Source organism: Panthera leo, chromosome A1, assembly GCF_018350215.1.
Source record: "Panthera leo isolate Ple1 chromosome A1, P.leo_Ple1_pat1.1, whole genome shotgun sequence".
Classification (NCBI taxonomy): domain Eukaryota; kingdom Metazoa; phylum Chordata; class Mammalia; order Carnivora; family Felidae; genus Panthera; species Panthera leo.
In genome coordinates this window covers 47,349,802-47,375,079 of record NC_056679.1, presented here as the reverse complement: position 1 = coordinate 47,375,079, position 25,278 = coordinate 47,349,802, and the positions used below count along the sequence as shown (strand labels likewise).

The window sequence follows — 25,278 nt, the reverse complement described above, 5'->3', positions numbered from 1 at the left end:
TGAGCCACCCAGGCGCCCCTAGACAAACTTTTCAGATAGGACTTCCTAGTGGCTACTTTCAGATAAATCTCTGAAATTGTTCTTGGGTGTAAGAGACCTTCCGTACTTCTTCAGTTAAAATGTTATCAGTTGTCAGAGTGTATTTTACTATCTGAGGGAAGGGGATGAGGATATATTAAAGGCTAGTTTCTAAAGCTTTCTATTTGACTATTCTATTTGACAGCTTCAAGTGCAATTATAGTGGAAGACTGTAAAGGGCCATAACAAACATTCAACTGAGTACTTATTATGTGCTAAATACTGTGCTAAAAGGCTAATATACAAGGAAGAATGAAGTACTTTACTGGGAAAGACACATGCATAATTATGACATATAGTGATGTGAACATTAATAGAAATATTTAAAAAACTATTGGAAAGAGGTAGAAAAAAAAGATAAGTTTTTCTTTGTCAAGTTACAGAGAACTTCAAAGCATACATAACATATGAACTGAATTTTGAAACAGAAGGGAAAAAGAAAAAGGAACCACCTTCATAGAGTTATGTGCCTGTGACATGCCAGGAATGTTACTACAGTATTTCATTCTCATATAGTCCTGCAAAGTAGATATTACTTTCACACACGAGGAAACTAAGTTTAGAGGGGTTCAATTATCATCACAAGAATCCATGGCTATCAAGCAGCAAAGCTGTGATATGAACTCATCTTGTCTGTTTAACTTTTGGCTTTTTCCACTGTATTCCAAATGTAGGTGACATAAAGAATATAAAGGTAATTCCAACCTTACAATTTAACAAGAGATCTGAACATGTATAATATGCATACCTAATAGAAGGTGGAATGTAATTCTGGACCAATCCACCTGTCCATCTTCCCCATGTTGACACCTAGCATGTTGAATGCTACTGGAGAAAAATTACATAGAATGGTGGTACTACTAGAAACACATGGTGTTTCAACTTGGCAATTATTTGATGTTTCCATAATATATATCACTCATTTACTGTGTGGCTATTTCAAAATTCTACTTCCTCAAAACAGTGACATTAGCACATCTCCTGCCATTATAGTATAGCCATTAGACAGGAACTACCTAAATTCTTACCACCAAACCTACAAACTCACTTTTATCTTAACATAATCTTTATTTCTATCTTCAAAATGGAAAAGGTATAGCCCTCCTGTCTAAAGTTAACTCCCATCACTGTGCTCTGATCTTCTCCTTCCCTAACACTTTGCTCCGCTGATTATTTTCTCATTTGTATCTGCAACGTCTATGTGTCTCCTTCCCATCACCATTTAAACTGGATACTCTCATCCAATGGAAAAAAAGACAGTCTATTTAGCAAATGGTGCTGGGAGAACTGGATAGCAACATGCACAAGAATGAAACTAGACCACTTTCTTACACCATACACAAAAATAAACTCAAAATGGATGAAAGACCTAAATGTGAGACAGGAAACAATCAGATTCCTAGAGGAGAAAACAGGCAACAACCTCTTTGACCTCAGCCGCAGCAATTTCTTGCTCGACATGTCTCCAAAGGCAAGGGGAATTAAAAGCAAAAATGAACTATTGGGACCTCATCAAGATAAAAAGCTTCTGTACTACAAAGGAAAACAATCAACAAAACTAAAAGGCAACCAACAGAATGGGAAAAGATATTTGCAAATGACATATCGGATAAAGGACTAGTATCCGAAACCTATAAAGAACTTACCAAATTCAACACCTAAAAAACAAACAATCCAGTGAAGAAATGGGCAGAAGACATGAATAGACACTATTCCAAAGAAGACATCCAGATGGCCAACAGACACATGAAAAGATGCTCAACGTCACTCATCATCAGGGAAACACAAATCAAAGCCACACTGAGATACCACCTCACACTGGTCAGAGTGGCTAAAATTAACAACTCAGGAAACAACAGATACTGGTGAGGATGTGGAGAAATGGGAACCCTCTTGTACTATTGATGGGAATACAAACTGGTGCAGCCCTTTGGAAAGCAGTGTGGAAGTTCCTCAAAAAATTAAAAATAGAAATACCCTATGGCCCAGCAAAAGCACGACTAGGAATTTATCCAAAGGATACAAGAGTGCTGATTCATAGGGGATCATGTACCCCAATGTTTATAGAAGCACTTTCAACAATAGCCGAATTATGGAAAGAGCCTAAATGTCCATCAACTGATGAATGGATAAAGAAGATGTGGTTTATATATACAATGGAATACTACTTGGCAATGAGAAAGAATGAAATCATGCCATTTGCAGCAACATGGATGGAACTAGAGGGTATTATGCTAAGTGAAATAAGTCAGTCCGAAAAAGATATCATATGTTTTCACTCATATGTGGAACTTGAGAAACTTAACAGAAGACCATGAGGGAAGGGGGAAAAAATAGTTACAGAGAGGGAGGGAGGCAAACCATAAAATACTCTTAAATACAGATAACACACTGAGGGTTGATGGGCAGGGGGGGTGGCGGAGGAGAGGGGAAAATGGGTGATGGGCATTGAGGAGGGCACTTGTTGGGATGAGCACTGGGTGTTGTATGCAAGTGATGAATCACGGGAATCTACCCCCAAAACCAAGAGCACACTGTATACACTGTATGTTAGCCAATTTGACATTAAGTTATATTAAAAAAAAAAAAACAACACAACTGGATACTCTCTAGTGTGGGAGGTAAAAGCCCTCGACTTCATGCCTCCTGCCTGATCATGCTATATTCTCTGATTTAAATATCTTAAGGGCTATTTTTCCCACAGCCCACTTTTCAACTTCCGCTCACTCACCAATTCTCTGTCGTCTGCTTTTTAGCTCTACTGAAAGTGCTGTACCATCTTGTTAAATTCAATCGATGGTTGCCTTTTTTATCTTTGTCTGACTTGGCCCCTCGACAGTCCATGTCACTGGCCAGATTCTACTCTGCTTCTGATGTTCCTGCTATCTTTATGGTCACCCTGCACTCTAATTTGTGTATGTACTTTTTCCTCTGCCCATCCTTTAAATGTTGGTACTCTTCAAGAGTATGGCCTCTGCCTTTTTCTGCTCTCACTCTATGTAGTTCATTTATCAGTTCATTTAATGACTTCCATGTAAAGCACTATCTTTATGCTGTGACCCCCAAATCTCTACCTCTAGATGAGTTCTCTTTCTTAGGCTCCAGAACCTACATTAAAAAAAAATACGTATTTTAAGCTTATTTATTTATTTTTGAGAAAGATAGAGACAGCATGACCAGGAGAAGGGCAGAGAGAGAGGGAGAGAGAGAATCCCAAGCAGGCTTGTAGCTGTGAGCACAGAGCCCAGTGTGGGGCTCGAACTCAAGAAACTGTTAGATCATGACCTGAGCTGAAACTAAGAGTCGGAAGCTTAACCAACTGAGCCACCCAGACGCCCCTCCAGAATCTACATTTTTAACTCTACTGGTTATCTCTACTTAGGTATTTCCTTGAGATTTTCTTCTCCAAATCTATTTCTCCCATGTGCTGTGTAGCACCACCATAAACCCAGGCCACAAGCCAAAACCCAGGCCATCAATTCTCATTCCTCCTCTCTTCAACAGTTTCTGGATCCAATCACCACGCTCTATGATTCTGCTTTCTAAACAGCTTTCAAATTAGTCCATTCTTGGGGCACCTGCATGGCTTAGTCAGTTAAGTGTACGACTTTGGCTCAGATCATGATCTCATGGCTCGTGGGTTTGAGCCCTGCATCAGGCTCTATGCTGACAGCTCAGAGCCTGGAGCCTACTTTGGATTCTAGGTCTCCCTCTCTCTCTGCCCCTCCCCAACTCACTCACAAGAGTGCGTTCTCTCTCTCTCTCTCTCTTAGAAATAAACATTAAAAAAATTCAAATTAGTCCATTTTTGCTCGACACCATCATCACTAGTCAAGTTCAAGATACCACCATCACTCACTGAAATACTGGAATAGCTTCTTAAGTGGAGCTCTTACCATTACCCTTAATATAGCTGCAAAAGAAATTAGAAAAGAGCTTTTACATCAGGTTTTTTTTTTTTTAATTTTTTAAATGTTTATTCATTTTTGAGAGACAGAGAGACAGGGCGTGAGCAAGGGAGGGGCAGAGAGAGAGGGAGACACAGAATCTGAAGCAGGCTCCAGGCTCCGAGCTGTCAGCACAGAGCCCTATGCAGGGCTTGAACTCATGAACCATGAGATCATGACCTGAGCTGAGGTCAGACGCTTAACCGACTGAGCCACCCAGGTGCCCCTTTTACATCAGCTTTTTAAAATTATGCTCAGTATTCTATTAGACATTTGGCTGATTAAAGATGATTTTCAAACTCTTGAAAACTTATATTCTAAGGGCACATGATGAAATATACACACAGAAGCGCAGAATTAGAATTTCCAAATCAGCAAATCTTGTTTCAATGAGGCAAAGATGAGTGGATAAAAATGGATGAAACATGAAAAAGCCATTAAAGAAGATTCCTGATAGGGGCCTGGGTGGGTCATGATCTCACAGTTTGTGGGTTCAAGCCTCACATTGGGCTCTGCACTGGCAGTACAGAGCCTGCTTGGGATTCTCTCTGATGCCTCTCCCTGACTCGTGTTCTCTCTCTCTCTCCAAATAAATACATAAATTAAAAAAAAAAAAAAAAAGAGTCCTGAGAGGTACACTCAACAAGAAAGAAGACATTCCAAGTCATCACATTTCTTTTACTCAAAACTGAATTATTTAGCTTGAAGCCCTGCTATGCAATCCAACAGTGGGGTCCTAGGAGTTGATCTTTTCCTTGACCTCCTTTTTACCTCATTATTTAAGATTAAATTATTTTATATTTTTACACCTCAGAGGTCTCAGTATATAAGTAAAGACATTTAAGGGTAAAAAAGATCACAACCTATTGAAAGAAACAGAGAAAGTTATTCTGAGGCATCAAAAGTGAAAGAGGAAAAAAAGATTATAACACCTGGATAAGATATTCAGCTCTGAGTGTTTTGGCAACTAAGACAAAAAGGAAACACATTAAATTACATAGTTTTCACTTTCTGACAAAAAAGAAAGAATATAACTTCATCTACAGTGGCAAAAATATTTCCTGGAACTAATGCAAGCAATAATTCATCATGAGGTTTTTGTCTAAATGGAACTAAGGAAAAAGATCATAAGCTTTTGTTTCAGGAAAAAAAAAAAAAAAAGGATTTTCTTTTAGTTTTGACAGTAAGTATATAATCATGGTTTAGTTTTTTTTTTTTTTAACTCTTATCAGCCTCAGTTTTGTCTGTAAAAGTGGGGACAATGATATTTAACTCTGTGATATTTAACTTAGCTACTTTTAAGCAAGTAATTTTGATCTAACACTAATTAATATAGAAAATAAAAACCCTCTATGGTCATGCCCCAATGTCTTAGAATTGTCAACCTAGAATTATCTCATCTGTTTTCTTTTTTCATTTAACGCATACTTGGATAATTATGTAAAGGAGTGGGCGATCTCATTTCATAGTACAGGACCATCTAAAGTCTTTTTATTTTGGGGCACCTGAGTGGCTCAGTTGGTTGAATGTCTGACTTCAGCTCTGGTCATGATCTCACAGTTCATGGGTTTGAGCCCCATGTCAGGCTCTGTGCTGACAGCTCAGAGCCTGGAGCCTGTTTCAGATTCTATTTTTCTCTCTCTCTGCTCTCCCCTAGTTTGCACTCTGTCTCTCTAGCCCTCAAAAATAAACATTAGGGGTGCCTGGGTGGCTCAGTCGGTTAAGTGTCCGACTTCGGCTCAGGTCATGATCTCACGTTCCGTGAGTTCGAGCCCCGCGTTGGGCTCTGTGCTGACAGCTCAGAGCCTGGAGCCTGCTTCAGGTTCTGTGTCTCCCTCTCTTTCTGACCCTCCCCCGTTCATGCTCTGTCTCTTTCTGTCTCAAAAATAAACATTAAAAAAAATAATAAAAATAAAATAAAATAAAATAAAAATAAACATTAAAAAATTAAAAAAAAGTCTTTTTATTTTATTAAGTGTATTTATTTACTTTGAGAGAAGGAGAGACAGAGAGAGAGAGAGAGAGAGAGAGAGAGAGAGAGAGAGAGAGAAAATGGGTGAGGGAGACAGCGAGAGAATCCTAAGCAGGCTCCGCACTGTCAGCATGGAGCCCAGTGCAGGGCTTGAACTCACAAACCATGAGATCATGACCTGAGCTGAAACCAAGAGTCGGATGCTTAACCCACTGAGCCACCCAGGCACCTCAGGACCACCTAAAGTCTTACTGGAACTAAGTGACACTTAAAAAGTTAAGTTGTCCAGTGCAAAAAAGACAATGAAAAACTTTAAAATGTGCATTTGATCACATGTGGATTTAAACAGAAAATTTAGCTGGGATTAAAGCAGTGACTCATATTAGACAATTTTCCCAGGGTCCTGCCTAGGGTTGGGCAAGCTCTCAGGTGCACTGTGCATGATCCTCAGAGTGGGCACGTCCTGTATTTTGTGCCCTAGGTGCCTTGTTTGCCTCACCTTAGTCTCAGCGTCGATTTTCTTTCTTTTTTTATTATTAAAAAAAATTAATATTTATTTATTTGACAGAGGAAGAGAGAGACGGAGCACAAGCAGGGGAGGGGCAGAGAGAGAGGGAGACACAGAATCTGAAACAGGCTCCAGCTCTGAGCTGTCAGCACAGAGCCCCATGCGGGGCTCGAACCCACTAGCTGTAAGATCATGACCTGGGCTGAAGTTGGACACTCAACTGACTGAGCCACCCAGGAGCCCCCTCAGCCCTGATTTTCACTTTCAAAATATTACATTTATCAGAGGTATTCTTATCCGACTGTTATCTATTGGCTATTCTAAGCACTTGACCCATCAGAGCCATAAAATGAATATATCAATTCTGCAGACTCTCTGTTTCATCAGGTAAATATTCAAGTGAATGGTCAAGCATTGCCCTGGGTCACTTGCCATTCCCTTCCATATAAGCAGTTTACACTTGCTTTTGTATCTGCACGTTCTATGCAAGTTGGCATTAAACTGTTTCTTAGAAAAAAATGAAAAACTTGTATCAAGTTTATTTTATTAAGCTTCAATTTTTATTTTGCTTTGAAAAGAAATAAAGCTCCTTTTCTTTAGATGTTTGGCATTAAGAAAAGTTATAATGTTGGATTATTAAAATGTAATTGCCAAAATGAAGATCCTATCAAATGCATGAAAATTAACTGATAATTAGACATGCATCCATGCACATTTCATTGGTGTCATATAGTAGGAGTTTCATTTTGCTAAGTATTTAATTTCCATGTTTAAATGTATTTTCTTCTAAACTTACTCCATTCTCAACCCACTAAGTAGAACTTTGAGTTTTTATTTGGACTCATGAATAATGTGATTCCAAGCATGATGTATAAAATATATAAAGTTGCTCCTATCTTTTTCAGAGTGTAGCATAATCTTCTAAAAACAAATGAGAATCGCCATTCCAAAAACATACTTGTTATGCAGCTTTATGGAAAAAAAGTAGCTGGTATCGCTGAATGGACATCTGCAGTTACTATTTCCTAAATAGTCAATTTTGGAAAACATTTGTGAAAATTCACATAGTGAATGAATCAGGCTTCCACAGTGAAGAAACAACTATTTGAAGGCAGAATCTTAGGACACAAGTGGTAGTAGATGGGGCCTGAAAGCCAGAAAAAAAGAGTAAGTATCTTCAGAGAAGCTCTTCCTAATCTATATCACCTGTTGTTAGATCTAGTTAGCTACACAAAAGTCATCTCTAAAATCTAGTCCAAGGACACCTTATCCCTTTCACCCAACATATACAATACACCTTTAAGAGAACCTACTCCAAAGGCCATTTCTAAGACAGAGACAACCCTGCAATTCCCCTGACACCACTTCTAGGATATGCACTTCTGAACTGCTTCCAGTAATATTCCCCACTTCATCTCTCTCAATAATATCTTTCCAATAATTTCTTCCCAAATACCTGATATAGCTTTCCCAGACTAGGAAACAATGTCTTCAGGATACTCATGAACCAATGATCTGTTTTGAGCATTTCTTTCTCTATTAGGATAACAAAATGGCAAAAACATGGCCAAGACAAGGCAGTGATAGTTCAATGGAAAAAACGCACTGGATTAAAAAACTAGGCTTCATAATACCAACTGTTGGCGAGGATGCGGAACGACTAGAACACGCATTCATTGCTGACGGGAATGCAAAAGGTGCAGTCACTGTGGAAAATAGTTTGGCAGTCTCTTATAAAGTTAAACATACACTTTCCATAGGACCCAGAAATCCTGCTCCTGTGTTATCTACCAAGAGAAAAGGAAACTGACATTCACACCAAAACACATACACAATCGTTTACAGCAGCTGTATTATTTACAGACGCCTCCAAATGGAAACAAGTCAAATGATCATCAACTGGTGAATGGAGTAACTCTGGTATATCCATAAAATAGAATATTCCTCAGCAACAAAAAGGAATAAATGACTAATATTTGCAACAACATAGGTATATCCCTTTTCAAATTTTTGAGAGAGAAAGGGAGAGAGAGAGGGTGAATGAGTGAGGGAGGGGCAAAGAGCAAGGGAGACACAGAATCTGAAGCGGGCTCCAGGCTCCAAGCTGTCAGCACAGAGCCCGACAGCGCAGGGCCCAGACTCACGACCCATGAGATCATGACCTGAGCCAAAGCTCAACTGATTAAGCCACCCAGGCGCCCCCTCGGTGTATCTTTTTTATGGTAAGTGAAAAAAGTCCAACCTGAAAAGACTGATAACTTCATTTATTCAACATTCTGGGGAAATGTAATATCTTTTGTTGGAAAAGGTAAAACTATAGGGACAGAAAATAGATAAGGGGTTGCTAGGACTGGAGCTGGGGAGAAGGGTCAACACAAAAAGGGCATGAAGGAATTTCCTGAAGTGACAAAACTATTTTCTTTATTGATTATGGTAATGGTTATGAAACTGGGTGTGTCAGTCAAAAATCATAGAAATGTATGCTTAAACAGGGCATGAATTTTACTGTGGGTATACTGTACTTCAATAAGTCTGACTCAAAAAAACAAGAAAGAAAAATGGGGTTATCTCTTAGTTACTAACTGGCTTTGGGCAAGCCACTCGAAACTCATTTCTCCTTTGGGCAAGCCACTAGACATTCATTTGTCCTTTTATAAAATGAGGAAATTTTATTAGCTCTAAAGGATTTTTGGTGAGGAATAACAACAAAAAATCCTTTATGGACTCTAAAGTTCAACACAAATATTACACACTAGACATACATACAGTATATGGGCAACACAATGATGAATGAGACAGAGGTATGCTAAGGAAATATACTGTCTAGTGAGAAAGAGATAAAACAAGTAATTATTAAATAATGTGGAAATTCAATTCCAGATATATGAACAAGGCAATAAGGGGTCAATAACAAGGAGTATTCCAGGAATAAGAATTAACCCAAGAATAAAGTATAAATTAATTCATAATGAATAAAGTGTATCACATATTCAATATAAAGGACCAGATCACAATGAGACACAAACATGAGAAGTCATTAATGCACACGGACAACTGGGATCCAGTAATCGAAACACAACACGGACTTTGAAAAAGCCTAAAGTAAAAATTATGACAACATGGGAAAAGTACCTCACGATGATTTAGAAGTTGTTCTAAATCTAATGCCATTTGATTCTTCATCTGTAGTAAAGCTGACTTTTCTTTATTCAAATTGCTGAAAAAAAAAAAACACCCAAGTTTTAAAAAGTCATCACATTGGTGTAAATCTAATTAATAAATAGAAAAAAGCAAAAGGCTAAAGACAAATATGATGTATTGAATTAAAGAGAAATTAAATTTATACTCTATAAAGATATCTATCAGATCATCCACTATAATGTTTGATTTAACCAACAGCTAGCTATTTTCTAAGAAGACTTTTTCTTTTAATAATCATTTGACAGTGCAAATGAGATGTTTTCTGAGAATCTTTTCTGCCTAGTAGGGGTATAAAATTTGTGTTTTAAAGGTGACTATTTAATCCTGAAATGTAAAAAGATGAAGTGGGATTTATATAAAAGGTAAAGTATGTATGGGCAAAATAGTAAAACTCAAGATACTAGAAGTCAAATTAAAAATTTAACCTTAAAACTAAAAGTAACATTTTATAATTTACTGCACACTAAATTACCAGGTATATAATTGAATTAGATAAATGAATCAGATATTCAGTATGTGGTAAACTTGGGAAAACAATTTTTGTCTCTATATTCTTAGTTCAATCTTTAATTTCTAAGTCTGCCTTGTGAATTTCCCTCAGATAGGACCTGTTTTCTGATACGAAAGGGTGACAAAAGCCTAAATAGAAGAATATATTAATATTTTAAAAGATAAATATTTGAGGCATGATTTATATTGTCTGGAGTTTTATTATTCAACATATAAAAATTAATTAGAACCGTTAAATGAAATACTCTTTGAAAGCCCCTGGAATGAATCTACTCAGCACTACAACGAGAATTAAGAAAAGCAACAGTGAATTAAAATACCGTAATTCCATAAATGTCAAAACAAAATCTGTGAAGGTAAAACTAGTGAGGATTATTTTGCTGAACAGGTAACATGTTTTAAGTTATCCTTTAACAAAATGGAAAGCCATCAATTTTTAAATTAGGCAGAAGTTTTTGTTTTTGTTTTTAAATTCAGGGGATAGTAGCAGGTATTCTGGAAGAACTGGTAATTCCAAGGACTTAAGAGGAAAAAGCTCACATTCTCTTTTTTCCTAGTAACCGTGAACTTCCCCAAGGAAGCACCACAGTTTGTCCTCTGAGAGAAAACACAAGATGCAATTCTGACTTTTGTTTCCAACTATGCCACTGACACAAGTGTGTGGCATAAATCACACCACATGACTAAGCCTCAGTTTTCACATCTGTAAAAGTGGAAAATAATACTCATGTATGTCAAAGCGATATATGAATTATCTAGTGAAATGATTATATAAAGAATTGAACACATAAAACCTGACATAAATGTATATGGTATTACTACTTTAGATGAAAAACAAGTATCACAGAAAAACAGTAATTAAATGCCATACAGGTTAGCAGCTTAGCAGAAAAACAGATTTGACTTTCAGAATTAAGCATCAGAGATCTTACTGAGCCTTGGAGTTGAAAAGAACTAAATAATATAATGTAACTGAATGCCAGATTCTGCCAGAGTCTTCCAAAGCCTGGTAAAGATCAGATGTTTCTGTAACTGTTGAATTAGAATCTATCTTTAGCTAGAATCATCATGAAGAAGATAAAACATTTTTCGAAATTAAAATAAACATCCAGTAACATAGGACTACGATTTTTCGAGGAATAGAAATGTATTAATGTTTACATGCATGTTAATGTTCAAATACATGTTACATACACATCGTATGTAAACATACACTCACATACAGTACACATATGCACACACACATACATACTCTCAAATACCAACAGGCCCTTAAATAAAACGCAGTGCAACAGGAATGGAGGAATGTTGAGGTAATAAAGGATTTTGACTGGATAATTCATTAGAAATACTTTATATGTAGTGTTCAGTGTTTTCCAGAATAAAGTAAATATTCCATATTTAAATAGCAAAAATGGGGCACCTGGGTGGCTCACTTAGTTGAGCATCTGACTTCGGCTTAGGCCATGAACTCACTGCTTGTGAGTTCGGGCCATGTGTTGGGCTCTGTGCTGACAGCTCAAAGCCAATCCTGCTTTGCATTCTGTGTTTCTCTCTGCCTCCGCCACTTGTGCTTGCTCACGTGCGCTCTCTCTCTCTCTCTCTCTCACACACACACACACACACACACACACACACACACAAACATTAAAAAAAGTAAAAAAAATAAATAGCAAAAATAACTTTATAATACAGAATAAAAGCTAGGTGTATAAATTGGTTTACAGAGCAACTCTGTTCTATCTGCAAGATGTGGGTTTATGACAAACAGTACAGACTCCTCAGACAATACTTGGGCATATATTTTCTAAGTCTCAGCCTTCTCTACAATATACTCTTAAACCACAAAGGAGGCCATCTTCAACACATGCGTCTCTAAAACTGAATATGACGATTATTATACTCTGTGTTCTTCCAGTATGTATGTAATTACTCAAACGAAGTTTAGTCTCCTTAAGACACATTTCACAACAGTGGAAATTTACCTTTAAAAATACAAAGCTTCCATGCGTGACTCATAAAGCAACTACAAAACAAATCTCCTTATAAGCACATCTATCGTGAATGGCATATTACACCCATAATTGTTTAATTCACTGTTAATTATTACTCAGAAATTCATGTTTATGGCTCTGTGTCACCTGCTATATGAAAACATATTCCTGATATACTCTTCTTTAACTTCCTGGATCAGTATACCCTGACTTAGCTTTACAAGGCTAAGTAGTTTTTTCTTCTTAAACTACTAGTAAAGAATAAACTGAGAACTGACAACCGGGAAAGGAAATTTATGCTAATTATTCTCTTTCCATGCTTCGTTCAGTTGTGAACTATAGATCAAACAAACTATATAACCCAGACTGTCTCTTGTGGCTTGGTAGAAAGTTTACCAGTACTACTTGTAGAAGGGATTATTACTTTAATGATAGGGGGATTTAAAGTAGTTAATAGTGATATCTCAAATGTTAGCTTTTAATGTGTTTATAATGATTTCATTTTAGTACATATTTACTCTAATCTTTCTACACATTGAATATGTATAGCTAAATTTGCAAGTCATGGGTGTGGTATAGTGGTATTGTTTTATTTTCTAAGAAAATGATAAAATTACTCAGTTCTTTAAAGAGCTTTTACTGAGTAGAGAAATATTTAAAAGGTAATCATTTAACTGAAACCATAAAACTCCTAAAAGAAAACATATGCAATAAACCCTTGGACATTGGTCTTAGCAATTATTTTTTTGGATCTGTCTCCTTAGGCAAGGGCAAAAAAAGCAGATATAAACAATTGGGACTGTATCAAACTAAAAAGCTTTGAAACTACAAAGGAAACCATCAACAGAACACAAAAAGGTAACCTACAGATAGATGAATGGATAAAGACGTAGTGTGTATACACACATGCACACATATGGGAATATTAGTCTGTTATAAAAAAGAATGAAATCTTGCTATCTGCAATAACATGGATAGACCTAGAGGGTATTATGCTAAATGAAGTAAGTCAGATAGAGAAAAACAAATACTGCATGATTTCACTTACATGTGGAATCTATAAAACAAAACAAATGAACAAACAAAACAAAACAGGAAGACTCATAAAAACTGTTGAAAGTAGTCGTAAGAACTGGTGGTTGCCAGAGGGGAGGGGGCCGGGATTTGGATAAAATAGGTGAAGGGGATTAGGTGGTACAAACTTCCAGCTATAAAATAAGTAAGTCACGGGGATGAAACGTATGGCATAGGGAATACAGTCAATAATACTGTAATAAGTTTGTATGGTGACAGATGGCAGCCACACCATGGTGAGCATTTTGTAACATATCTAAATGTCTAATCCCTATGTTGTACACCTAAAACTTATATAATATGGCATGCCAACTATACTTCAATTAAAAAAATAATCAATTAATATAAATATTCCTTACAATTAAAATCAACATGCAGCAAAAAGGAATAGGCATTTTTAAGGAACAACCACTCAGTAATCTTTTTGAATGGGTCATTTAATGTTTACATTTCAAATTAATGAAGGACAAAAGGAAGGGAAGTAATATTTACCAAGTTTCCTCATGTGCCAGAAGCTTTATATAGGTCATTTCATTTAATTTTCACTTCTAACCCTTGATGTTCACGCTAAGATCTGTATTTTACAGGCACATTTACCATGACAAAAGAAAGCAGGCTGATGTGTGCTCAAAGCCCAGGATAATTCCACTACATCTGAAATGTCATCAGCTCAGAGTAGGAGTGATGGTAGATAGACTGCTGTATCTGACTCGTTGATCGGGCTATTTTTATGGTTATTTCATTCATGTCATTAAGGTACATTTAACAGCATCTCAAAGGTCATAATTAACCTACTGAAAGCACCTTAATTTTTCACATTACAAGGTAGCATAGCTACTTCAATTAAGAGCAAGGTTTCATATCCTATGAAATACTAGTTCAGAATCTATTAAAATATACAGTAAATTTATGAAACAGCTTTAAAGGACTCAGATTTAAGCACAAAAAATATTTTTATATATTTATATTTTATGCCAATTTTCGTAATTGGCATAGTTTTTATGATTATTGTTGCTGTTACTAAGTGTGAGAAAGAAGCCCATTGCCCCAATCATAGGAGAGACGTGGAGACGAGGAGAACAGTGAAATGAGGCTTTAATCAACATTCTTGCAAGAGCTGGTGTCTGATGGACAGATCCACTCAGAGGGGTTACAGCAGGCAATTTATCTCCTTGCAGGAAGTCCCTCCCCTGATTCCTCATTGGCTGAGTACTACAGAGGTTACAGCCTTACCCAGAAGTCGCTTATGCCCATGTAAGGCCAAAAAGTAGCCTGAATGGAACAAGTGTACATTCCTTGAGGTGACGCAGAGACTTCAGTTCTTTGGCACATGCTCATTGCAAAGCCGGTGAAAAATAAGCCCATGAAATGGAGAGGGGAAGAAGAACCAGGAAGTGAAGTGTCTAAGGGTTTGGGACTCAACTGTGTGTGTGTGTGTGTGTGTGTGTGTGTGTGTGTGTGTGTGTGAGAGAGGTGGGGGTGGGGATGGGGGTGGGGGTGGGGGAGGGTTTGTACATATTTCCAATAGGTTGTAAACCTATTGTTAACTAGACAGCACAGCTTTTATTTGGTATTCCTGAAAATGAATCATCTCACTTACTTCTCACATTAAGGGAGTCCTAGTTTCTGTCAAAATTCAAGATATTTTGAGAAATGTTACTTCTTATTTTTAAGGTAATTCTCAACATGAAAATTTGTTACATGTCAGACCAATACTCAAAAGAGCAGTTATATAGCATTCATAATGTGTAGGCACAGTCCTATATATATCACCGAGATTATATCATTTAATCCTCAAAATGACTATATGAATTAGGCACTGCTAGTGCTAGAGTACTACTCTCAGTTCACAAATGAGAAAACTGGCTGTACTGTCCAATAACAGAGCCATTAGCTGGCCATACGTGGTAATTAAGATGAAAAGTAATTTAATTAAAATTAAAAATTTAGTTCTTCATGTGGGTAGTGGCTACCATACTGGACAGTGCAGATATGGAATATATTTACCATTACAGAGAGTTCTATTGGAGAGTGGAGGTTTCGAGAGTTTAACTGACTTGTTCTAATTCAAAGCTGAGTACTGAGCTAGATATGAACCCATGCAACCTATCTGTAGAGCCTGTATTCCCTTTTAAACTCTGTTTTTTAAAAACAAGTTTATGTGGAATATTTTGAAAGAGAGAAAATATAACAAACTCACATGTATCCATCACCTAGCTTCAACAACTGTCAATTCATTAAAGCTCCAATTTTAACTACTCTTTTACACTTTTTTTTTTTTGGCTTCTCTTCCTTAATTACATTAGTTAACGAAAAATTACCCCTTATTCAGAATAGAACATAGGGAGGCAGTATAACATAATGGTTAAGAGTATAGAATTAGAAAGCAGACAGATCTGGATTCAAATTTTGGCCCTACGACCAAACGGTATGTTCTTAGATAACAAGTTACTTAATTTCTCTAGGGCTGAATTTGTTCATCTTTATAGTTTCCTCCTACAGCTAACTATTTAATAATTAATATTATTAATTAATCTGTATTAAAGATTTTCAGCTCTCTTAATTCTTAGTTAAATAAATATTCAAATAAACTTATTCGAAGGTAACTGTGAAAGGTAATTTTTCCACAGGACTTTTATGTTTTCACTCCAAGATTAAAAAGGTAAAAAAAAAGATTCTACACAAAATTTCAAATATAACAGAAGTATATAATATAGGAAGAAAAAGTTCTTCCCTCAATTTCCCTAAGATAACCAAGTACCCAGTGAGTGATAAGACATAATTTCTATTGCCCCTAGTAGCTATTTATAGAAGAACTGTTTAATTGATTGATTGAATTATTTAACAGTTTCTTGATTTGGTTTATTTATTATTCAGTAAATTTAATGAATACTGGCTATACATATTCTAAATGTAATTAACTTCAAAATCAATCCAAAAATAAATTCTTACTTATATTGACATTTTAAAGCATAAATGTGATTTAAAATTATTTTAACCTATCATCTTAAGGTTAAAAAGATCAGGAATAAAGTTTTGGACCAATTATTTTGGTGGGATAGAAACAAGAGAAGGTGGTTATTCTGATTCATCAAAAAGAATACCCTCCCATACTTTAGAGTTAATTACCAATAGCTTTATACTTTGATTATATACCTTAGGAAATCTGAATTTAATATATTCTCCTTATTGTTTTCCAATTCCTTAATTTAACAATTTCTATTCCCATCTAATTCTTTGCTTCTATATTTATGAATTGGCTAATAATTTATCTAAATTATTCTAACAACCTTAAAATCCAATAACTAAGCCAACTAATCAACCATCTATGAGTTAAAATCTTTCTTTCTGTATACCATCACTCTTTTACTCCAATTTAAAAAGAATAAATGATTGTATAGATGAACAGGTAAAGAATGTGAATGGCTATTAAGTGGAGCAAGTCCTTTGGATAAGGTGTCATGTAAGAAAACAATTTAAATTTAAGGAAGTGAAAGGGGTTTATTTATATTTAGGTGATTCATGGGTTACTTCATGTAAAGAGTCAGGGTAAGAAAACCCTAAAAAATTCCTTGGCAAAGTCAACAGAATCTAAGCAAATGTGTATATTTTATCTGTTTAAAAAGTTATTTTGACTCCACAAATGGCATCTGGTTATGTTCTCCCTCGCTTTGGTTAAACCCCATCCCACTAAAGAATTGTAGGGGAACAAGGACAGGATACTTTTTTGCTTCCTAGGGTGAGGGGAGTGCTGTTAGTAAGCATAGCACTGTTAGGTCCAGGCTAAGACTTCTGATTACAAGGTGGAATGTGAGCACCTAACGTGACGTGACCTAAGTTTCTCTAAGATAAATTACATTTAAAACCATGTTCATTATTTACATTTTTTTCTTCCCAATTTACAACCTTAGTTCATGGATAGCAGTATTATGTTTACGTTGCCTTTATAATTAAAAAAAAAAATGAACAGATGATTTTACCTGACATCTTTCTCAAGTTGTGTAACATGCTCTTTCAGTGAATCAATCTTAGAGTCTCTCTGACGCACTGATTCAATGAGATATCTGTAAGGTTGCTGAGTCTGGTTTAACAGAGAATTGGCCCTGTCAAGCTAAAGAAAAACAGATTTCATGAAAATCTAAAACATTTTATAAGAAACTGAAGATTATTATTCTAGCACAGGTACAGTATGCCAAAACTCCCTTGCATGAGTTACTCAGAAGAGCTTTTCCTATGTAACTTTGAAGGTTTTCAAAATTATTAATCAATAGAACTATTCTTTATAATAATAATAATAATAATAATAATAATAATAATATGTAAACACAAAGAAAAATGTTAAATAAAATATGAATTATTACCAGTTTCAGGGACGGGTCACCTAAATGTTTTTGCCATTTGTTGGTTTGAGAAGATATGTGACAAAATTTATCTCCTTTTAATAAACATCCATTAGCTAAAAATAAAAACCTTTTATTTGAGCTTTATTTCTATTAAAAATAATGACATTGCAATTTAGCATTTTTCTACATCTTCGTATTTCCTTCCATCTTTATTTCTAAAACTGATAATTTATGAAACTAAATCACTAGGTATAATGAAGTTTTTTTTAACAAAAATGGTAGGGGCACCTGTCTGGCTCAGTTGGTTGAGTGTACCACTCTTGACTTTGGCTCAGATCATGATCCCACGGTTGTGGGATAGACCTCCTCAGTGTGGAGCTTAAGATTCTCTTTCTCGGGGTGCCTGGGTGGCTCAGTCAGTTAAACATCTGACTTCGTGACCTCAGGTCATGATCTCACGGTTTGTGGACTGGAGCCCTGCACTCGGCTCTGTGCTGACAGCTCAGAGCCTGGAGACTGCTTTGGATTCTCTCTCCCTCTCTCTGCCCCTCCCTGGCTCGTGCTCTATCTCTCAAAAATAAATAAATGTTAACAAAAGTTAAAAAAAATAAAGATTCTCTCTCTCTACCCTAAACCCACTCTCACTCTCTAAAAAAAAAAAAAAAAAAATTAGTTACAATATAAAGAATATACCAGCTTAACCATTTTATAGTACACAATTCAGTGGCATTACATATATTCATAATGTTGTATAACCATCACTAATCTCTATTCCTGGAACATTTTTATCAATCCCAATGGAAACTCTGTATCCATTAAACAAAAACACTCCCTGCAACCCCCCAGCCATTAGAAACCTCTACTATCTGTCTCTATGAATTTGTCTATTCTAGATCTATAAGGGGAATCATATAATATTTGTCATTTTGTGTCTGCTTATTCCACTTAAGGTAATGTTTTCAAGGTTCACCCATGCTGTACAATGTATCAGAACTTCATTCCTTTCTATGGCTAAATAATATTCCATTGTGTGTTTATAGTACATCTTATTTATTTTTTCATCTGTTGATGAATACTTGGGTTGTTTTCACTTTTTTGGCTATTTTAATTAATGTTAAAACAGTGGTGTATAAATATCTGTTTGAGTCTCCATTTTCAATTCCTTTGAATATCTGCTAGAAGTGGAGTGAAATTGCTAGGTCATATGGTAATTCTATATTTAACTTTTTAAAAAGTTAAAAAAAATTGTTTTCTATAGTTAACTTTTTGAGGAACAGGCAACTGTTTTGCACAGCGGCTGCATCATTTTACGTTCCTATTAGCAATGCACTTGGTTCTACTTTCTCCACATCCTCACCAACACTATTATTTCATGTGCCTATCGGTCACTGCGTATCTTTGGACAAATGTCTATTCAAGTCATTTGCCCATAATTTCAATTATGTTGTCTGCTTTTTTGTTGTGGAGTTATGGGAGTTTTTTTTCTTTTTTCTTTTTTTTAATTTTTAAAATGTTTATTTTTGTGAGAGAGCGAGAGAGAGAGAGAGAGAGAGAGACAGAGTACAAGCCAGGGAGGGGCAGAGAGAGACAGAGAGAGACAGAGAGTCTGAAGCAGGCTCCAGGCTCTGAGATGTCAGCACAGAGCCCGATGTGGGGCTCAAACTCACAAACTGTGAGATCATGATCTGAGCCGAAGTTGGATGTTTAACGGACTGATCTACCCAGGTGCCCCTGGGAGTTATGTTCTGGATATTAAACCCATATTAGACATATGACTTGCAAATATTTTCTCCCATTCTGTGGGTTGTCTTTTCACTCTCTTGATTATGTCCTTTGATCACAAAAGTCTTTAATTTTGATGATGTCCAACTAACCTAGTTTTTTCTTTTGTTGCTTATACTTTTGGTATCGTTTTATTTTTTAACATTTATTTTGAGAGACAGATAGAGAGCGGCAGGGGAGGGGCAGAGAAAGAGGGAGACAGAGAATCCTAAGTTGGTATCATTTTTTTTTTTTATTTTTTTTTAACATTTATTTATTTTGAGACAGAGAGAGACAGAGCACGAACGGGGGAGGGGCAGAGAGAGAGGGAGACACAGAATCGGAAGCAGGCTCCAGGCTCTGAGCCATCAGCCCAGAGCCCGACACGGGGCTCGAACCGACTGAGCCACCCAGGCGCTCCTAGTTGGTATCATTTTTAAGAAACAACTGCCAAGCCCAAGATCATGAAAATTTTCAATGTTTTCTTCTATAGTGTTACATTCTTAGCTCTGAAATTTATGTCTTTGATCCAGTTTGAATTAATTTTTGTAGACAGTAGGATAAGGATTCTATTTCAATGTTTGACATGCGGATATCCAGTTTTACCAGCACCATTTGTTGAAAAGACCATTGAATGGTCTTAGCAATCTTAATGAAAACCTTTCGACCATATATGAAGGGTTTATTTCCAGACTCTCTATTTTATTCCATTAGTCTTATCTATCTATCCTTATGCTAGTACAACACTGTTTTGACTACTGTAGCTTTGTGGTACATTTTAAAACTGGGAAGTGTGTCTTCCAACTTTGATTTTCCTTTTCAAGATTGTTTTGGCCATTCAGGGTCCCTTAAAATTGCATAGGAATTTTAGGATGGGTTTTTCTATTTCTTCAAAAAATGCTATTGGGATTTTGATAGGGATTATATTGAATCTATAAATTGTTTTGGGCAGTATTGTGATCTTAGCAATATTAAGTCTTCTAATCTATAAACATGAGATGTCTTTCCATTTATTAGGTCTTTTAAAATTTCTTTAGCAAAGTTGTGTAGTTTTCAGTGTACAACTCCTTCTCCTGTTTGATTAAATTTATTCCTAAGCTTAGATTTTATTCTTTTTGATGCTATCATAAGTGGATTTGTTTTTGTAATTTCCTTTTGGATTGCTTTTTCTTAGTACATTATGTACAATCTTATATTAGACCTTTTCACTTTACCTTTATTATTTTTCCAAGCTCTCAGAGTAACTTAATTTACGATTTTAATGGCTACAAAACTGTCTAGGAAGCCAACATACCATAATTACATTGCTTATAGTAATAAACCTTTAGGATGTTATCAATTTATCAATTGCATCATAAATAATGTTGCAACAGACTTCAAAATTACTTTTTTCTTTAATTAATGTTTTCTTTGTGAAGTTTTTTCATAACAGAAGTTGCACTAAGTTTAAGGACAACGTAATGCTCTTGATACATAAGACCAAGATTCTTTTCTTAAGGATTTTATTAACTTATATATCCAACCAACCTTGGTTTTTGTTGTTGTTGTTGTTTATTGCATTTGCTCTTTTTTCCTAAGCAGATGTAAGATGCAGGTCACACACAGCGCTGTCAGTATCCATAGGCCCCTACTTTGGTACCTAATGATTTCTCAGAAAAGGTATTCTAAAGTTGGATATGCAAAAACTGAACAAATCACAACAGAAGTGGTAAACACCTATTATAAGAATGAGGGGTGGGGAAGGGAGTACTTTATTACACAGAACAAAATTGCCACAAAATTCCTACTTTATGACCTTAAAATATTCTTCGCCAATAAAATTCTAGCCTTGTATATGTTTCATTATTTTTTCCTCTTTCCTTCATAGTTCCTAACAAGTTCAATGGAGGCTAAAGATTTGCTCTTTTTCTGGGACAAGAAATGACTTTTTTTCTCAAGTGAGTTACATTTACAGGATTTATTTTTTTTTTAACATTTTATTTATTTTTGAGAGACAGAGAGACAGAGCGTGAGCAGGGGAGGGACACGGAGAGAGGGAGACACAGAATCCGAAGCAGGTTCCAGGCTCTGAGCTGTCAGCACAGAGCCCGATGCAGGGCTCAAACCCACGAACCGTGAGATCATGACCTGACCCGAAGTCAGATGCTTAACCGACTGAGTCACCCAGGTGCCCCTACAAGATTTATAGATATATATTTTAAGATCTAAACATATCATTTATTTTAGTACCCACATAAAAGAAATGAGTGACTAGCAGCCCAGAAGCTGAAGGTGTAGAGAACAGCAGGATGGATATAATGGAGGGTACAGAGGAAGGCAGAAGAATCAAGGGCAGAAACAATCATTGTCAAAGTGAACAGCCTTGAGGTCTAGGTGGGTAAGGAGGAGAATGAAGCCAAAAGGTGGTTGACCAGCTAGCTGCTGTAGAATATCTGTTTGCAGATTGAGGACTACTTTGTAAAAGTTATTTAAATGATTTGACTAAATTATATTTAAAATTTTCCTTTTGGTTACATTAGCCCAGGAAAAGAAATTCCTCAAAGATAAGGAAACGAACAGTGAAAAAAAAGAAGACTTCATTTTTTGAACATGATTCATTACAAAGAAGCAATGCCATAAAGAAAAAAATACCATGAATATTTTCTATAGTTTGGGTTTTAGTGTCCTTTTTCCTTGCTTTGGTAACCGTTCTTTTAAATTTATTACAATGTCACTGGAATCTTATTACTTACTCTACTAAGTTACTTTATGAACATTCAAATACGCAGCTGGACAAAAATAAAACTGAGTTCTTCTTACCTGTATAACCAGTTTCACTACTCAATTAAATCAAACAATTGCCTTGACTTTGTTTTCACGGAACTGACCTTAACTGAATAAACTGAACTGACAAGTTGCTTTGTGTTTCAAAGTGCAGAACAATCGGGGTGGGGTGGGGTGGGGTGGGGCAGGGGGGCAGGGTGGGGGGCTGGGGTGCAATGTGAGGGAAGCGTTAAGGGCATTTACAAATCGCAGTTAGCTGTAGTCTAGAATGTGCTATTTTTGAAACTTATTGGATCTAAATTCAACTGCATAAAAGAATAACAGCAGTCATTAGTCTTAATTATTTTAGTTCCATTTTTTTTTTTCATCACAGAAATTACATATGTTAGGTTTCAGTACTGTAAACAAAATTAAGGGCCCCAATGCCTTACTTTTAAAAGGTATCTTTAATATACAACCTAGAAACTACTCCCTCTCCGGATAATAAAAATAACTATAGTGCTGTCAGTTTTAAGAATATATTTTTTTATAAACTTTTAAGATTCTAAATCCCAAAATGTATTTTAATTCCTCACGAAAAATAACGTTTGTCGATGAAAAGTGATGCTAATACCTATTTTTGAAATAAATGTAATTTGACAGAATTTAATTCCTCCAATGTGATTTTAAAAAGTCTTTCTGTAACCATAATAATTAGTATTAAAAGTTTCACAATCACTTACTTTGTCTATTGTTAGTAATCTTTTCCTTATAGGAAAGCCTTAGTAATTAGTGACTCAAGAATCATATACGTAATAAATGACTCAGGACTAAACCCATGACACAACATTTTACAGAATTGTTATTCCTCCTTTGTTTCAATAAATTGTACATATGATTCAGAGAAAAGCAACACCTGATTAAAACATAATTACATATATATATATATATATATATATATATTTTTTTTTTTTTTTTTTTTTTTTTTTTTTTTTTTTTTTTTGAGAGAGAGAGATAGGCAGAGAGAGGGAGACAGAGAATCTCAAGAAGATTCTGGACTGTCAGCACAGAGCCCGACATGGGGCTTGATCCCATGAACTGTGAGATCATGACCTGAGCCAAAATCAAAAGTTGGATGCTCAACCGACTGAGCCACCCAGGTGCCCACAGAATTGTTATTCCTCCTTTGTTTCAATAAACTGTACACATGATTCAGAGACAAGCAACGGCTGATTAAACCATAATTACATGTTTTAATTCAAATCTTAACTTGTTCTTAGATAATCTAAAATTATATATTTTCTCTTAAAATTAAATATATAAAGGTGATCACATTTTGTTGTGTTTTTCCTAAATGTGGGATTTTTTTTTCTTATGGAGTTTATTTTCAAAGAAACTTCTAGAAATGGAGCTCCTTCCTGCCAGAGACAAAATGCATTCTGTTGAATAGAATTTAATACTGAATTGATTTCTATTTAAAATATATACAAATGACACTTTCTAGTACTGGTGGTAGTTTGTGAGGAAAATTCCATATATCCTATCTAATCTTTTTGATGGTGCCAAGGAATGTAAAATGCCTATTTGAGGTCCAATAAGGGGCAACACTTTAGTATTAATTCTCTGTGTTCTCAATCTAAAGCAGTTCTCAAACCTAGTTAAGTCATCAGAATCACTGGGGAAAATGTTCAAAAACGGATTTCCGGGGCCCACCCCAGTCCCACTGAATCAATATTTCTGATAATTGGTCAAATTTGGAAAGCACAGCTCTGGTCATCTTGGACTTGCTGCAGGCTATTCCATCCAACTATTTTAGCAGGTTTAACAGGACTGCACATCATCTTATATCCTGACTTTACTATCCTTCCCATTAAAACCAGCTTCTTATCCTGTGTCTCACATGGTTAATTATCTCATCTTTAACAGGAGTGATATTTAACTGATAAAATTCAACCATTTAAGGCACCAGCTTTGCACTGGGGCAGGTGCCACGTATGGTATCTCTGTTGGTGGATGGTGAGGAGGTCGCAGGGATCTCGGAGAGGTGCCAGTACAGACAGGAATGACACTCAGGGCCTTGGGACAACAGCTGTGTGCAGTCTTCTTGCAAATATTTTGTTGTTTTAGTAACCAAAAGCAAGTGCTAGTTGATTATCAGCCCTGCTCTGGTCCCGAGATTGTCAAAGTATGGTAATAAGGAGATATTAATGAGGTAAAAGGAGAAAGAACAGATAATAAGATGAAATTCATGAGTAGGACATTAAATATTTCAGAGCAATCAGTGATGGATGCAAGGGACTATCTACTTATAAGTCACAGAATAGAAAGGGCTGTGGAGCATTATTTTTCAAAGTGTGGCCATGCATCACTTTTATTAGAGTCACAAGATGAGCTTGTTAAAAATGCAGATTCATGGGTTTCATTCCAGACCTACTTAATCACAATCTCTGAGGGCAGGATCTAGAAACCCACATTTTATTTTATTTTTTTAAATGCTTATTTATTTTGTTAAATTTTTTTTTCAACGTTTTTTATTTATTTTTGGGACAGAGAGAGACACAGCATGAGCGGGGGAGGGGCAGAGAGAGAGGGAGACACAGAATCGGAAACAGGCTCCAGGCTCCGAGCCATCAGCCCAGAGCCTGACGCGGGGCTCGAACTCACGGACTCACGGACCGCAAGATCGTGACCTGGCTGAAGTCGGACGCTTAACCGACTGCGCCACCCAGGCGCCCCAAATGCTTATTTATTTTGGAGGGATGGAGGAAGGAAGAGAGAGAGAGAAAGAATGAGAATGCCCGGCAGGCTCTAAGCTGTCAGCACAGAGCCCGATGTAGGGCTCTATCTCATGAATCACATCATGACCTGAAATGAAATCAAGAGTTGGATGCTTAATCATCTGAGCCACCCAGGTGCCCCTAGAAACCTACACTTTAAACAAGAATCTTTGGTGATTCTTACATTCACTAGCATTTGAGAATCACTAGTGACATGTAAGAATAGGACAAAGGGCAGATATGTGAGGGACAGCTACACTATAGGGTTGGAAGAAGACGAAGACATGGGAGAGGAATGGTGTTGTCAAGCAAAGAGAGAACAGAATTTCTAGCTTATCTATAAAATCTATAATGTCATGCCATAGATCAGG

At 36.2% G+C, this 25,278-nt stretch overlaps 1 protein-coding gene across 8 annotated transcripts in view; it reads right to left on the bottom strand.

Annotated features, from left to right (window-relative positions):
* Positions 1–25,278, bottom strand: part of PIBF1 (progesterone immunomodulatory binding factor 1) — a 201,561-nt gene that overhangs the window by 17,943 nt on the left and 158,340 nt on the right. For 7 of the 8 annotated variants that reach the window (XR_006199612.1, XR_006199614.1, XM_042927768.1 and 4 more), the window contains exons 15-16: positions 17,265–17,395; positions 9,638–9,722 (exon numbers count right to left, since the gene is read on the bottom strand). Coding sequence is in view for 5 of the 8 variants with exons in the window: in XM_042927768.1 (XP_042783702.1) it covers positions 9,638–9,722; positions 17,265–17,395 (216 nt within the window). In the remaining 3 variants the exon portion in view is untranslated. Of the gene's footprint in view, positions 1–9,637; positions 9,723–17,264; positions 17,396–20,915; positions 21,028–25,278 lie in introns of those variants that run through there. The other variant, XR_006199615.1, reaches the window with a different exon arrangement.